This window comes from Nerophis ophidion, linkage group LG19 (assembly GCF_033978795.1).
Source record: "Nerophis ophidion isolate RoL-2023_Sa linkage group LG19, RoL_Noph_v1.0, whole genome shotgun sequence".
NCBI classification, from domain to species: domain Eukaryota; kingdom Metazoa; phylum Chordata; class Actinopteri; order Syngnathiformes; family Syngnathidae; genus Nerophis; species Nerophis ophidion.
The window spans coordinates 44,780,931-44,798,682 of NC_084629.1; the positions used below are offsets into that span (position 1 = coordinate 44,780,931).

A 17,752-nucleotide genomic window follows, 5' to 3' on the forward strand; every position below is an offset into this window, starting at 1 on the left:
TTCAAAAAAAAATAAATCAAATTAAATCAAATTTAAATCTTATTTCAAAATCCTTTGAATTTATTTTAAAATTTCTGTTCTGGAAAATCTAGAAGAAATAATGAGTTGTCTTTGTTAGAAATATAGCTTGGTCCAATTTGTTATATATTCTAATAAAGTGCAGATTGGATTTTAACCTATTTAAAAAATGTCATCAAAATTCTAAAATTAAACTTAATCAGGAAAAATTATTAAGGATGTTCCATAAATCATTTTTAAAAATTTTCTCAAAAAGATTTGAATTAGCTAGTTCTTCTTTTCATATTTTTTCGGTTGAATTTTAAATTTTAAGGAGTAGTAATTGTAGATAAACAATGTTTCAAAATTAAATTTTCATTTTTTTCGTGTTTTCTCCTCTTTTAAACCGTTCAATTAAGTGGGTTTTTTCATCATTTATTCTCTACAAAAAACCTTCCGTAAAAGAAAAAAAAATATAAGACGGAATGACAGACAGAAATACCCATTTTTTTTATATATATATATAGATTTATTTATTAAAGGTAAATTGAGCAAACTGGCTATTTCTGGCAATTTATTTAAGTGTGTATCAAACTGGTAGCCCTTCGCATTAATCAGTACCCAAGAAGTAGCTCTTGGTTTCAAAAAGGTTGAATTTAGAATTTTAGAGTCGAACTAGAAGATCAACTATGTTTCAAAATTGAATTTTCTTTTTTTTTTCCTGTTTTCTCCTCTTTAAAACCGTTCAATTAAGTTTTTTTTTTTCATCATTTATTCTCTACAAACGGTTGGTACAGTGGCCGTGCAACTTGAGAGTTGCAGGTTCGATTCCCGCTTGTGCCATCCTAGTCACTGCCGTTGTGTCCTTGGGCAAGACACTTTACCCACCTGCTCCCAGTGCCACCCACACTGGTTTAAATCAATCAATGTTTATTTATATAGCCCCAAATCACAAATGTCTCAAAGGACTGCACAAATCATTACGACTACGACAATGTAACTTAGATATTGGGTTTCACTATGTAAAGCGCTTTGAGTCACTTGAGAAAAGCGCTATATAAATATAATTCACTTCACTTCACTAAAGGCGGCCGCAATAAACCGCTTCCCACCTACAGCTTTCTTCTTTGACGTCTCCATTATTCATTGAACAAGCGCTATATAAATATAATTCACTTCACTTCACAAAAAAATGTACGACGGAATGACAGACAGAAATACCCTTCTTTTTTTAAATATATATAGATTTATTTATTAAAGGTAAATCAAGCAAATTGGCTATTGGGGCGGTATAGCTCGGTTGGTAGTGGCCGTGCCAGCAACTTGAGGGTTGCAGGTTCGATTCCCACTTCCGCCATCCTAGTCCCTGCCGTTGTGTCCTTGGGCAAGACACTTTACCCACCTGCTCCCAGTGCCACCCACACTGGTTTAAATGTAACTTAGATATTGGGTTTCACTATGTAAAGCGCTTTGAGTCACTAGAGAAAAGCGCTATATAAATATAATTCACTTCACTTCACTAAAGGCGGCCGCAATAAACCGCTTCCCACCTACAGCTTTCTTCTTTGACGTCTCCATTATTCATTGAACAAGCGCTATATAAATATAATTCACTTCACTTCACTAAAGGCGGCCGCAATAAACCGCTTCCCACCTACAGCTTTCTTCTTTGACGTCTCCATTATTCATTGAACAAGCGCTATATAAATATAATTCACTTCACTTCACAAAAAAACCTTCCGTAAAAGGAAAAAAATGTACGACGGAATGACAGACAGAAATACCCCTTTTTTTTTAATATATATAGATTTATTTATTAAAGGTAAATTAAGCAAATTGGCCATTGGGGCGGCATAGCTCGGTTGGTAGAGTGGCCGTACCAGCAACTTGAGGGTTGCAGGTTCGATTCCTGCTTCCGCCATCCTAGTCCCTGCCGTTGTGTCCTTGGGCAAGACACTTTACCCACCTGCTCCCAGTGCCACCCACACTGGTTTAAATGTAACTTAGATATTGGGTTTCACTATGTAAAGCGCTTTGAGTCACTACAGAAAAGCGCTATATAAATATAATTCACTTCACTTCACTAAAGGCGGCCGCAATAAACCGCTTCCCACCTACAGCTTTCTTCTTTGACGTCTCCATTATTCATTGAACAAGCGCTATATAAATACAATTCACTTCACTTCACTAAAGGCGGCCGCAATAAACCGCTTCCCACCTACAGCTTTCTTCTTTGACGTCTCCATTATTCATTGAACAAGCGCAATATAAATATAATTCACTTCACTTCACTAAAGGCGGCCGCAATAAACCGCTTCCCACCTACAGCTTTCTTCTTTGACGTCTCCATTATTCATTGAACAAGCGCTATATAAATATAATTCACTTCACTTCACAAAAAAACCTTCCGTAAAAGGAAAAAAATGTACGACGGAATGACAGACAGAAATACCCCTTTTTTTAATATATATAGATTTATTTATTAAAGGTAAATTAAGCAAATTGGCTATTTCTGGCAGTTTATTTAAGTGTGTATCAAACTGGTAGCCCTTCGCATTAATCAGTACCCAAGAAGTAGCTCTTGGTTTCAAAAAGGTTGGTGACCCCTGTTCTACCATCTCCACCTCCACTGCTCTCCTTCACATCACGAGCACCTAATTCACGCCACCCGCTTTTCCTCAGGTGACCTACTTCTAGTCGGGAACTATTCCGCCTCTCCACGTTAAATTATTAATCGTACTTCAAATCTCTCGTCTCTTTCCTTCTCCTCCTGCCGACTGAAAATGATGGTTATGAGCCTGAGTAACCGACTGAGGCTGCTGCCCGGGTCTTTAAAAGTCTCCGCCCCTCTCATAAGCAATTAATTTTCCCATCAAGGCGAGATGGATTATACATCAGTCTGTGCTGAGGACAATGCCGGGAACACTCGGAATCAGAAGCGTTTAGCTGTGTTACATTTGTTGCCCGGTGTCCTGAAGCGTTCCCCGTTAATGCACCTTGCCAGCAGTAGAATAGACACAACTTTGAAAAAACTTTCAAAACTTTTGAAACCAGGTCAATGTGTTGCCCACCACAGCTATAATCGTCTCAATCAATCAATGTTTACTTATATAGCCCTAAATCACTAGTGTCTCAAAGGGCTGCACAAACCACTACGACATCCTCGGTAGGCCCACATAAGGGCAAGGAAAACTCACACCCAGTGGGACGTCGGTGACAATGATGACTATGAGAACCTTGGAGAGGAGGAAAGCAATGGATGTCGAGCGGGTCTAACATGATACTGTGAAAGTTCAATCCATAATGGATCCAACACAGTCGCGAGAGTCCAGTCCAAAGCGGATCCAACACAGCAGCGAGAGTCCCGTCCACAGGAAACCATCCCAAGCGGAGGCGGATCAGCAGCGTAGAGATGTCCCCAGCCGATACACAGGCAAGCAGTACATGGCCACCGGATCGGAACGGACCCCCTCCACAAGGGAGAGTGGGACATAGAAGAAAAAGAAAAGAAACGGCAGATCAACTGGTCTAAAAAGGGAGTCTATTTAAAGGCTAGAGTATACAAATGAGTTTTAAGGTGAGACTTAAATGCTTCTACTGAGGTGGCATCTCGAACTGTTACCGGGAGGGCATTCCAGAGTACTGGAGCCCGAAATGAAAAAGCTCTATAGCCCGCAGACTTTTTCTCGACTACTGTAACGTATTATTTTCGGGTCTCCCCATGTCTAGCATTAAAAGATTACAGTTGGTACAAAATGCGGCTGCTAGACTTTTGACAAGAACAAGAAAGTTTGATCATATTACGCCTGTACTGTATATACCTTTATATACATATATACATACATATATACCTATACTGTATATACCTTTATATACATATATACATACATATATACATATACTGGCTCACCTGCACTGGCTTCCTGTGCACTTAAGATGTGACTTTAAGGTTTTACTACTTACGTATAAAATACTACACGGTCTAGCTCCATCCTATCTTGCCGATTGTATTGTACCATATGTCCCGGCAAGAAATCTGCATTCAAAAGACTCCGGCTTATTAGTGATTCCTAAAGGCCCAAAAAAAGTCTGCGGGCTATAGAGCGTTTTCCGTTCGGGCTCCAGTACTCTGGAATGCCCTCCAGTTCGAGATGCTACCTCAGTAGAAGCATCTAAGTCTCACCTTAAAACTCATTTGTATACTCTAGCCTTTAAATAGACCTCCTTTTTAGACCAGTTGATCTGCCGCTTCTTTTCTTTTTGTCCTCTGTCCCCCCCCTCCTTTGTGGAGGGGGTCCGGTCCCAAGACCATGGATGAAGTACTGGCTGTTCAGAGTCGGGACCCAGGATGGACCGCTCGTCGGGACCCAGGATGGACCGCTTGCCTGTATCGGTTGGGGACATCTCTACGCCGCTTGAGATGGTTTCCTGTGGACGGGACTCTCGCTGCTGTCTTGGATCCGCTTTGAACTGAACTCTCGCGGCTGTGTTGGAGCCACTATGGATTGAACTTTCACAGTATCATGTTAGACCCGCTCGACATCCATTGATATGCCCACATTTGAGGTCCTCTCCAAGGTTTCTCATAGTCAGCATTGTCACTGACGTCCCACTGGATGTGAATTCTCCCTGCCCACTGGGTGTGAGTTTTCCTTGCCCTTATGTGGGTTCTTCCGAGGATGTCGTAGTCGTAATGATTTGTGCAGTCCTTTGAGACATTTGTGATTTAGGGCTATATAAATAAACATTGATTGATTGATGTAATCTGATGCAAATAATACGACTCCATAATATAGTATAGCAGGCCAGGGCAATTGTTTTGACTCGAGGGGCCAAAATTAGAGAATTTTTTTTTTCTGGGGGCCGGTACATCTATCTGTCTGCAGATATCTATGTATACATATACAAACCCCGTTTCCATATGAGTTGGGAAATTGTGTTAGATGTAAATATAAACAGAATACAATGATTTGCAAATCATTTTCAACCCATATTCAGTTGAATATGCTACAAAGACAACATATTTGATGTTCAAACATTTTGCAAATAATCATTAACTTTGGAATTTGATGCCAGCAACACGTGACAAAGAAGTTGGGAAAGGTGGCAATAAATACTGATAAAGTTGAGGAATGCTCATCAAACACTTATTGGGAACATCCCACAGGTGTGCAGGCTAATTGGGAACAGGTGGGTGCCATGATTGGCTATAAAAACAGCTTCCATGAAATGTTAAGTAATTCACAAACAAAGATGGGGCGAGGGTCACCACTTTGTAAGCAAATTGCCGAACAGTTCTAGAACAACATTTCTCAACGAGCTATTGCGAGGAATTTAGGGATTTTACCATCTACGGTCTGTAAAATCATCAAAAAGTTCAGAGAATCTGGAGAAATCACTGCACGTAAGCGATGATATTACGGACCTTTGACCCCTCAGGCGGTACTGCACCAAAAACCAACATCAGTGTGTAAAGGATATCACCACATGGGCTCAGGAACACTTCATAAAACCACTGTCAGTAACTACAGTTGGTCGCTGTTAGGGTTGGGCGAAAATGAGCGTGACAATTGACTCAGACTTTGTTTAATTACATTTCTATGCTATCTCTAGAACAGAGTGATCAAAACAAAGTGGCTACAAAATCTATCTGAGATATATTTGAGGAACAAAGGAATGTGGCAAAGGGCGTAAGGCCAAAAACTGAAAAATCACTCCATAAGGAGGAAAAGGGCAATAGCAAAATTTCTATACGGATCTAATAGCGAAAACCAACAATCTACAATTATCTACAAAAGGAAAATCAATCATGCAAAGGAGTCGAGAAGGCAGTAAACTAAAGACGCTCCAGAAGGAGGAAAAAGGAAAACACGGCACTATGAACTCGCTACAAATTACTAGCATGAAAAACGTTAGCAACAGAAAATCACTCTCTCAGAGGAAACAAAGAAATCAATAAATAAAGTGAGACAATACTTATCAAACTTGGTACACGGCTGGAGGGACGTAGCGAGACGATATACTCTGGCACAAGACAAGAGGAGGAAGAGACATTTACACACAAGAGGGAGGTGACACAGGTGGGCACAATCAGGCAATCAGGAGAGACAGACTAGTGACACGGGGGGAAGGGCAAGTGACCTAAAATGAGAGGGAGAGTTAACCTTTCAAAATAAAACAGGAAATGACAAGACAACATGAAACCAGACAAGACTTCACCCAAGTGTGACAGTCGCTACATCTGTAAGTGCAAGTTAAAACTCGACTATGCAAAGCGAAAGCCATTTATCAACAACACCCGGGAACACCGCTGGCTTTGCTGGGCCTGAGCTCATCTAAGATGGACTGATGCAAAGTGGAAAAGTGTTCTGTGGTCTGACGAGTCCACATTTCAAATTATATTTGGACACTGTGGACGTGGTGTCCTCCGGAACAAAGAGGAAAATAACCATCCGGATTCTTATAGGCGCAAATTTGAAAATTTATGGTATGGGGGTGCATTAGTGCCCAAGGCATGGGTAACTTACACATCTGTGAAGGCACCATTAATGCTGAAAGGTACATACAGGTTTTGGAGCAACATATGTTGTCATCCAAGCAAAGTTATCATGGATGCCCCTGCTCATTTTAGCAAGACAATGCCAAGCCACGTGTTACAACAGCGTGGCTTTGTAGTAAACGAATGCGGATACTTTCCTGGCCCACCTGCAGTCCAGACATGTCTCGCATTGAAAATGTGTGGCGCATTATGAAGCGTAAAATACGACAGCGGAGACCCCGGACTGTTGAACGACTGAAGCTCTACATAAAACAAGAATGGGAAAGAATTCCACTTTCAAAGCTTCAACAATTAGTTTCTTCAGTTCCCAAACATTTATTGAGTGTTGTTAAAAGAAAAGGTGATGTAACACAGTGGTGAACATGCCCTTTCCCAACTACTTTGGCACGTATTGCAGCCATGAGATTCTAAGTTAATTATTATTTGCAAAAAAAAAATAAAGTATATGAGTTTGAACATCAAATATCTTGTTTTTGTAGTTCATTCAACTGAATATGGGTTGAAAAGGATTTACAAATCATTGTATTCCGTTTATATTTACATCTAACAAGTTCCCAACGGGGTTTGTATATACATATACACACACATACTTTTACATACATATATACACACACACACACACACACACACACACACATATACATATATATATGTATATATATATATATATATACATATATATATATACATATACATACATACATACTGTATACACATATACAAAATGATTATATATAAATATATACACACACATATATATATATACATATATATATATGTGTGTGTGTATATATATATATATATATATATATATATATATATATATATATATACATATATACACACACATACGTATATGCACATATATATATATGTATACACATATATACGTATGTAAATATATATATGTATATATACACATACATATGTACATATAAATACATATACACATATACATATATATATATGTATATATATATATATATACATACACACACATGAATAAATATATGTGTGTGTGTGTGTAAATGTGTATATATATATACACACACACACATATATATATACACATATAAATATATGTAAACACACACATATATATACACATTTACACACACACACATATATATTATACATATATATATATATATGTATATATACACACACACACACACACACATATATATATATATATACACACATATAAATATATGTAAAGACACACATATATATACACATATCATCACTTACAGTTGTCTATTCAATATAAGAGATGTATCTATTGTTTTCATTGTTGTTTACCTATTTACCTACATGAGGCAGGAAACATATCATCCATTTTCATTTTCTACCGCTTGGGGTGCTGGAGCCTATCTCAGCTGCATTCGGGCGGAAGGCGGTGTACACCCTGGACAAGTCACCATCTCATCGCAGGGCCAACACAGATAGACAGACAGCATTCACACATTAGTGTTGCCAATCAACCTATCCCTAGGTGCATGTCTTTGGAAGTGGGAGGAAGCCGGAGTACCCGGAGGGAACTCACGCAGTCACGGGGAGAACATGCAAACCCCACATCCATCAATCCATTATCTACCGCTTGCCCCTTTTGCAATAAAATGCAGAGTAATGTATATTCTAGAAGAAGGGTCACCAACGCGGTGCCCGCGGGCACCAGGTAGCCCGTAAGGACCAGATGAGTCGCCCGCTGGCCTGTTCTAAAAATAGCTCAAATAGCAGCACTTACCAGTGAGCTGCCTCTATTTTTTAAATTTTATTTATTTACTAGCAAGCTGGTCTCGCTAGTAGAGATAAAAAACTCAAATAGAATTTGAAAACCCAAGACTTGGTCTTCACTTGTTTGAATAAATTCATCTATTTTTTTTACTTTGCTTCTTATAACTTTCAGTAAGACAATTTTAAAGAAAAAATACAATATTATTATAGGATTTTTAAACACATATACTTTTTTACCTTTTAAATTCCTTCCTTTTCTTTCCTGACAATTTAAATCAATGTTCAATTAATTTATTCTTTTTATTGTAAAGAATAATAAATACATTTTGATTTAATTTTGCATTTTAGCTTCTGTTTTTTCGACGAAAAACATTTGTGAAATATTTCTTCAAACTTATGATTAAAATTAAAAAAAATATATTCTGGCAAATCTAGAACATCTGTAGAATCAAATTTAAATCCTATTTCAAAGTCTTTTGAAATTTTCGTTCTGGAAAATCTAGAAAAAATAATGATTTGTCTTTGTTAGAAATATAGCTTGGTCCAATTTGTTATATATTCTAACAAAGTGCAGATTGGATTTTAACGCATTTAAAACATGTCATCAAAAATATATATTTATTGTGAGAAATCATTAAGATCAGTGTTTCCACAAAGATAAATATCATTAATTATTAATAGTAACATAGTTAAAGGTAAATTGAGCAAATTGGCTATTTCTGGCAATTTATTTAAGTGTGTATCAAACTGGTAGCCCTTGGCATTAATCAGTACCCAAGAAGTAGCTCTTGGTTTCAAAAAGGTTGGTGACCCCTGTTTTACAGATAACAATACATTAAGTAATACACATATATTGTGTGCACATGTATCATAATTCAGGGGGTTTGTATACAATTTGACTTGTTTGCTTGACAATTGCGCCCTCTTGTGGCCGTAAAGTGCATCACTTGACGCGTGTCTTGTTTTTTTTTTATTTTGAAAAAAAATAAATTAAAGAAAATCAAATTCATTTGGCTGTTTGCAATAATAGGATGCTAAAATTACAAAAAAAAAAGAAAAAAAAAAAAGATTAGGTTCCACTCTTCCTACGGGGAAACCGGAAGTGGAGATGTCGGTTACCTAGCAACTATATTGTCCACACGCGCGTGAGTGGATATCAGCAACAAGTCATTTGTTTCCACTTTTAAAACTTCGGCCGACAAAAAATACGGAAAACTTGGGGAAAATGACGGGCAAGAAGAAAGAGGCGACTTTGCAGGTTTGTCAAAAAGGAAAAAAAATAAAAATAAAAAAATAAGTTTTAAAGGCATGAACTCCGACTTGACGTCGTCATTCTGTTCACTTCATGCAGGTTTCTGTCATTAACCAAGAGCAGTGGGAGGAGGTTCTGGCAACCAAAGGTTTAACAGGTAAATACGTGACGTACTTTGTGCTACATTCACGTCTAATTAAAAAAAAAAAGATGAATAATTAAAAAAAAAAAAGTGTAGTTTTGTCAAAGCAGCATTTTAACACGGATTGCATTTTAATGTCCTGTGGCGCCCTCATGTGGTAAATGCAAAAACTGCATCTTCGCGCTCTCCCCCCTTAGTTGTGGATGTTTACCAACAATGGTGTGGTCCCTGTCGAGCTGTGCTTAGTCTCCTACGAAAAATAAAGAATGAACTCGGGGACGACCTCTTGCATTTTGCCACTGTAAGAATTCCGTCGTGCAAATGTTTTACTTGAATGCAGAAACTAAAAGATGAGCATTTGTGTGCAGGCCGAGGCAGACAGCGTTGATGCACTGGAGAAATATAGAGGAAAGTGTGAACCCACCTTCCTTTTTTATGGGGTGAGTAGAGATTACTGTATTATACAAACCCCGTTTCCATATGAGTTGGGAAATTGTGTTAGATGTAAATATAAACGGAATACAATGATTTGCAAAATCCTTTTCAACCCATATTCAATTTTATGCACCACAAAGACAACATATTTGATGTTCAAACTCATAAACTTTGTTTTTTTTGTAAATAATAATTAACTTAGAATTTCATGGCTGCAACACGTGCCAAAGTAGTTGGGAAAGGGCATGTTCACCACTGTGTTACATCACCTTTTCTTTTAACAACACCCAATAAACGTTTGGGAACTGAGGAAACTAATTGTTGAAGCTTTGAAAGTGGAATTCTTTCCCATTCTTGTTTTATGTAGAGCTTCAGTCGTTCAACAGTTTGGGATCTCTGCTGTCGTATTTTACGCTTCATAATGCGCCACACAATTTTGATGGGAGACAGGTCTATACTGCAGGAAAGTACCCGCACTCTTTTTTTATGAAGCCACGCTGTTGTAACACATGCTGAATGTGGCTTGGCATTGTCTTGCTGAAATAAGCAGGGGCGTCCATGAAAAAGACGGTGCTTAGATGGCAGCATATGTTGTTCCAAAACCTGTATGTACCTTTCAGCATTAATGGTGCCTTCACATATGTGTAAGTTACCCATGCCTTGGGCACTGATGCACCCACATACCATCACAGATGCTGGCTTTTGAACTTTGCGTCGATAACAGTCTGGATGGTTCGCTTCCCCTTTGGTCCGGATGACACAATGTCAAATGTTTCAAAAAACAATTTGAACTGTGGACTCGTCAGACCACAGAAAACTTTTACGCTTTGCATCAGTCCATCTTAGACGATCTCGGGCCCAGAGAAGCCGGCGGTGTTTCTGGATGTTGTTGATAAATGGCTTTCGCTTTGCATAGTAGAGCTTTAACTTGCACTTACAGATGTAGCGACAAACTGTATTTAGCGACAGTGGTTTTCTGAAGTGTTCCTGAGCCCATGTGGTGATATCCTTTAGAGATTGATGTCGGTTTTTGATACAGTGCCGTCTGAGGGATCGAAGGTCACGGTCATTCAATGTTGGTTTCCGGCCATGCCGCTTACGTGGAGTGATTTCTCCAGATTCTCTGAACCTTTTGATGATATTATGGAGCGTAGATGTTGAAATCCCTAAATTTCTTGCAATTGCACTTTGAGAAAGGTTGTTCTTAAACTGTTTGACTATTTGCTCACACAGTTGTGGACAAAGGGGTGTACCTCGCCCCATCCTTTCTTGTGAAAGACTGAGCATTTTTTTGGGAAGCTGTTTTTATACCCAATCATGGCACCCACCTGTTCCCAATTAGCCTGCACACCTGTGGGATGTTCCAAATAAGTGTTTGATGAGCATTCCTCAAATTTATCAGTATTTATTGCCATTTTTTCTATGAACGATAAAACCTTGAATATTGAGAACATATGAACATCACACTCCTTCTAAACCAACATATTTTACAATCAAACCAAATGCAACAAACACAGTGAAATATGAACGTGAAGTGTAAAAAAAACAAAAACAATCTACAATCTGATATATGTGATACATCACTAAGCTTTAGAACTTTCTTGTAAAAATCTCCTACCACGTCTGTCCCTGACACCCACATTTCAGGCTCTGGAAACACTCTGTGGAAACGCTCCCCACCCACACTGCTTGGTGCCTCGTCTGACCTGCTGTGACGTAGATTACCATAGTAACTAGTAGGGTTGTACTGTATACAGGTTTTAGTATAGTACCGCGATACTAATGAATCATATTCGGTACTATACCGCCTCTGAAAAGTACCGGTTTGCCACACCCTAAGATTTTTTGTTAAAACAAAGTCTATTATGCAATTTTTTCGAGTCCCCTTTATTTAGATAAGTATCGAAAAGTACCAAGACAGAAATGTATTTGAGAAAATTTAATAACATGATACTATTTTTTTTCTTTTAGAAATTATTCATTATTAATCATTATTGTTTCGTAGATGTAAGAAGTGCTTAAAGGCCTACTGAAATGAGATGTTCTTATTTAAACGGGGATAGCAGCTCCATTCTATATGTCATACTTGATCATTTCGCGATATTGCCATATTTTTGCTAAAAAGATTTAGTAGAGAACATCCACGATAAAGTTCGCAACTTTTGGTCGCTAATAAAAAAGCCTTGCCTGTACCGGAAGTAGCAGACGATGTGCGCGTGACGTCACGGGTTGTGGAGCTCCTCACATCTGAACATTGTTTACAATCATGGCCACCAGCAGCGAGAGCGATTCGGACTGAGAAAGCGACGATTTCCCCATTAATTTTGAGCGAGGATGAAAGATTCGTGGATGAGGAAAGTGAGAGTGAAGGACTAGAAGAAAAAAAAAATTCAGACGTTATTAGACAAATTTACTAGGATAATTCTGGAAAATCCCTTATCTGCTTATTGTGTTACTAGTGTTTTAGTGAGATTATATGGTCGTACCTGTACAACCTGAAGGTCGGCCCCGCACCGTTCTTCAGCACCAGTCGACGGGTGGTGGGGCTCCTCACATTCGCACATTGTTTACAATCATGGCCACCAGCAGCGATAGCGATTCGGACTGACAAAGCGACGATTTCCCCATTACTTTGAGCGAGGATGAAAGATTCGTGGATGAGGAAAGTGAGAGTGAAGGACTAGAAGAAAAAAAAAATTCAGACGTTATTAGACAAATTTACTAGGATAATTCTGGAAAATCCCTTATCTGCTTATTGTGTTACTAGTGTTTTAGTGAGATTATATGGTCGTACCTGTACAACCTGAAGGTCGGCCCCGCACCGTTCTTCAGCACCAGTCGACGGGTGGTGGAGCTCCTCACATTCGCACATTGTTTACAATCATGGCCACCCGCAGCAAGAGCGATTCGGACTGAGAAAGCGACGATTTCCCCATTAATTTGAGCGAGGATGAAAGATTCGTGGATGAGGAAAGTGAGAGTGAAGGACTAGAAGAAAGAAAAAAAAAAGACTAGACGGCAGTGGGAGCGATTCAGATATTATTAGACACATTTACTAGGATAACTCTGGAAAATCCCTTATCTGCTTATTGTGTTGCTAGTGTTTTAGTGAGATTATATGGTCGTACCTGTACAACCTGAAGGTTGGCCCCGCACCGTTCTTCAGCACCAGTCGACGGGTGGTGGAGCTCCTCACATTCGCACATTGTTTACAATCATGGCCACCCGCAGCGAGAGCGATTCGGACTGAGAAAGCGACGATTTCCCCATTAATTGGAGCGAGGATGAAAGATTCGTGGATGAGGAAAGTGAGAGTGAAGGATAAGGGAGAAAGGAAGAATAGAAGGAAGAAAGAAAAAAAAAGACTAAACGGCAGTGGGAGCGATTCAGATATTATTAGACACATTTACTAGGACAACTCTGGAAAATCCCTTATCTGCTTATTGTGTTACTAGTGTTTTAGTGAGATTATATGGTCGTACCTGTACAACCTGAAGGTTGGCCCCGCACCGTTCTTCAGCACCAGTCGACGGGTGGTGGAGCTCCTCACATTCGCACATTGTTTACAATCATGGCCACCCGCAGCGAGAGCGATTCGGACTGAGAAAGCGACGATTTCCCCATTAATTGGAGCGAGGATGAAAGATTCGTGGATGAGGAAAGTGAGAGTGAAGGATAAGGGAGAAAGGAAGAATAGAAGGGAGAAAGAAAAAAAAAGACTGGACGGCAGTGGGAGCGATTCAGATATTATTAGACACATTTACTAGGATAACTCTGGAAAATCCCTTATCTGCTTATTGTGTTACTAGTGTTTTAGTGAGATTATATGGTCGTACCTGTACAACCTGAAGGTTGGCCCCGCACCGTTCTTCAGCACCAGTCGACGGGTGGTGGAGCTCCTCACATTCGCACATTGTTTACAATCATGGCCACCCGCAGCGAGAGCGATTCGGACTGAGAAAGCGACGATTTCCCCATTAATTGGAGCGAGGATGAAAGATTCGTGGATGAGGAAAGTGAGAGTGAAGGATAAGGGAGAAAGGAAGAATAGAAGGGAGAAAGAAAAAAAAAGACTGGACGGCAGTGGGAGCGATTCAGATATTATTAGACACATTTACTAGGATAACTCTGGAAAATCCCTTATCTGCTTATTGTGTTACTAGTGTTTTAGTGAGATTATATGGTCGTACCTGTACAACCTGAAGGTCGGCCCCGCACCGTTCTTGAGCACCAGTTGACGGGTGGTGGCGATGCCCATCTCTCCCCTTCGCAAGGGACCCTCTTCGAAACACGATCTTTCGAAATTATCGCTACATAATACACTGTACTTTGTGTGTGTGATCCAATCCAATGGCAATAGTGTGCGGCAAGAAAGTGGCGTAAACCTGGCACTTTTGTCAACGGAATTTGGCACAGCATGGGAAAAAAAAAAAAGCCGGAGGGGTGTGGTGACCGCCAGTGTCTCTGAGGGAGGCCAGCCGGTGGGGCCGGGCTGAGATTTGTATTTTTTTCCCCCTCCTCCACGTTGGAAGCATCCGACGGTCGGGGGCAGCTGGTGGGAGGAGGCAAGAGAGTACGCAGCTGCCTCTTTGTCAGGTGCACGAAGAACGACGCAAGCTCTCCGCTCATGTCTACGGTAAGAGCCGACTTATTACCACCGTTTTCTCACCGAAACCTGCCGGTTGACATGCGGTAGGGAACCGTGTTCGCTTGACCGCTCTGTTCCATAGTAAAGCTTCACCGTCATATTTTGGGAATGTAAACAATGAAACACCGGCTGTGTTTGTGTTGCGTAGCGCGGTTGGGAGAGCGGCCGTGCCAGCAACTTGTGGGTTGCAGGTTCAATTCCCGCTTCCGCCATCCTAGTCACGGCCGTTGTGTCCTTGGGCAAGACACTTTACCCACCTGCTCCCAGTGAAGTGAATTGTAAAGTGAATTTGATTTATATAGCGCTTTTCTCAAGTGACTCAAAGCGCTTTACATAGTGAAACCCAATATCTAAGTTACATTTAAACCAGTGTGGGTGGCACTGGAGGCAGGTGGGTAAAGTGTCTTGCCCAAGGACACAACGGCAGTAACTAGGATGGCACAACCGGGAATTCAACCTGCAACTCTCAAGTTGCTGACACGGCCACTCTACCAACCGAGCTATGCCACCCACACTGGTTTATATGTAACTTAGATATTGGGGTTCACTATGTAAAGCGCTTTGAGTCACTAGAGAAAAGCGCTATACAAATATAATTCACTTCCCTTCACTAAAGGCGGCCGCAATAAACCGCTTCCCACCTACAGCTTTCTTCTTTGACGTCTCCATTATTCATCGCTAGTAGTGGCTTTCAGAATGTTAGTTGGCATCAACATTTCATGTCTTACTTGTGCTGCATGGCTTCACCGTCATCTTTCGGGAATGTAAACAATGAAACACCAACTGTGTTTGTGTTGCTAAAGGCGGCCGCAATACACCGCTTCCCACCTACAGCTTTCTTCTTTGACGTCTCCATTATTCATTGAACAAATTGCAAAAGATTCAGCAACACAGACGTCCATAATACTGTGGAATTATGCGATAAAAACACACGACTTATAGCTGTGAACGGTGCTGGAACAAAACGTCCTCTACAATGCGTGACATCACGCGCACGCGTCATCATACTGCGACGTTTTAGCAGGATATTTCCGCGCGAAATTTAAAATTGCAATTTAGTAAACTAAACCGCCGTATTGGCTTGTGTTGCAATGTTAATATTTCATCATTGATATATAAACTATCAGACTGCGCGGTCGGTAGTAGTGGGTTTCAGAATGTTAGTTGGCATCAACATTTCATGTCTTACTTGTGCTGCATGGCTTCACCGTCATCTTTCGGGAATGTAAACAATGAAACACCGGCTGTGTTTGTGTTGCTAAAGGCGGCCGCAATACACCGCTTCCCACCTACAGCTTTCTTCTTTGACGTCTCCATTATTCATTGAACAAATTGCAAAAGATTCAGCAACACAGATGTCCATAATACTGTGGAATTATGCGATAAAAACACGACTTATAGCTGGGAACGGTGCTGGAACAAAACGTCCTCTACAATGCGTGACGTCACGCGCACGCGTCATCATACTGCGACGTTTTAGCAGGATATTTCCACACAAAATTTAAAATTGCAATTTAGTAAACTAAAAAGGCCGTATTGGCATGTGTTACAATGTTAATATTTCATCATTGATGTATAAACTATCAGACTGTGTGGTCGCTAGTAGTGGCTTTCAGAATGTTAGTTGGCATCAACATTTCATGTCTTACTTGTGCTGCATGGCTTCACCGTCATCTTTCGGGAATGTAAACAATGAAACACCGGCTGTGTTCGTGTTGCTAAAGGCGGCCGCAATACACCGCTTCCCACCTACAGCTTTCTTCTTTGACGTCTCCATTATTCATTGAACAAATTGCAAAAGATTCAGCAACACAGATGTCCATAATACTGTGGAATTATGCGATAAAAACACACGACTTATACCTGGGAACGATGCTGTAACAAAACATCCTCTACAATGCGTGACATCACGCGCACGCGTCATCATACTGCGACGTTTTAGTAGGATATTTCCGCGCGAAATTTAAAATTGCAATTAAGTAAACTAAAAAGGCCGTATTGGCATGTGTTGCAACGTTAATATTTCATCATTGATATATAAACTATCAGACTGCGTGGTCGGTAGTAGTGGGTTTCAGAATGTTAATTGGCATCAACATTTCATGTCTTACTTGTGCTGCATGGCTTCACCGTCATCTTTCGGGAATGTAAACAATGAAACACCGGCTGTGTTTGTGTTGCTAAAGGCGGCCGCAATACACCGCTTCCCACCTACAGCTTTCTTCTTTGACGTCTCCATTATTCATTGAACAAATTGCAAAAGATTCAGCAACACAGATGTCCATAATACTGTGGAATTATGCGATAAAAACACACGACTTATAGCTGGGAACGGTGCTGGAGCAAAACGTCCTCTACAACGCGTGACATCACGCGCACGCGTCATTATACTGCGACGTTTTAGCAGTATGATTTAAAATTGCAATTTAGTAAACTAAAAAGGCCGTATTGGCTTGTTTTGCAATGTTAATATTTCATCATTGATATATAAACTATCAGACTGCGTGGTCGCTAGTAGTGGCTTTCAGAATGTTAGTTGGCATCAACATTTCATGTCTTACTTGTGCTGCACGGCCAGGGTGGGGAGCTGGTGGCTATGCTGAGAGGGGCCAACGCTCCTCTCCTTCAGAGGATGATCGTAGAAGAACTGGCAAAGGAGAAGTCCGTGCTGGAGCGAGGCGGTGAACGCAAAGTGAGCTGCAACATATATACAGAGACATACTACTTTTACTGTATATCCAGGGTGCCATCATTAAACCTTTTTTTTCAAGTATTTATCACACAAGTGTAAGAATAAGTTAGCCACTGTAAAATGTGACAATCTGCTTGAGTGTTTATGGTCCCTGCCAGGTAATAAATGATGTCCTGGATAATGAGAAGACAGAAGAGGAGGTTGCGCATCTTCATTCTGAGGATGGAGAAAACATAATAGGTGCTGTGGAAGTGATACAACAGTCATTATTTTCATACTAGCACAAAATA

General features: G+C 40.2%; 1 protein-coding gene across 1 annotated transcript in view; it reads left to right on the forward strand.

Annotated features, from left to right (window-relative positions):
- Positions 1–9,518: 9,518 nt before the first annotated feature.
- nme9 (NME/NM23 family member 9) overlaps positions 9,519–17,752 on the forward strand; it is a 41,099-nt gene continuing 32,865 nt past the window's right edge. Inside the window, exons 1-6 of the mRNA XM_061878811.1 lie at positions 9,519–9,551; positions 9,645–9,702; positions 9,885–9,988; positions 10,056–10,127; positions 17,349–17,462; positions 17,621–17,702. Coding sequence (XP_061734795.1) covers positions 9,519–9,551; positions 9,645–9,702; positions 9,885–9,988; positions 10,056–10,127; positions 17,349–17,462; positions 17,621–17,702 — 463 coding nt within the window. The remainder of the gene's footprint in view (positions 9,552–9,644; positions 9,703–9,884; positions 9,989–10,055; positions 10,128–17,348; positions 17,463–17,620; positions 17,703–17,752) is intronic.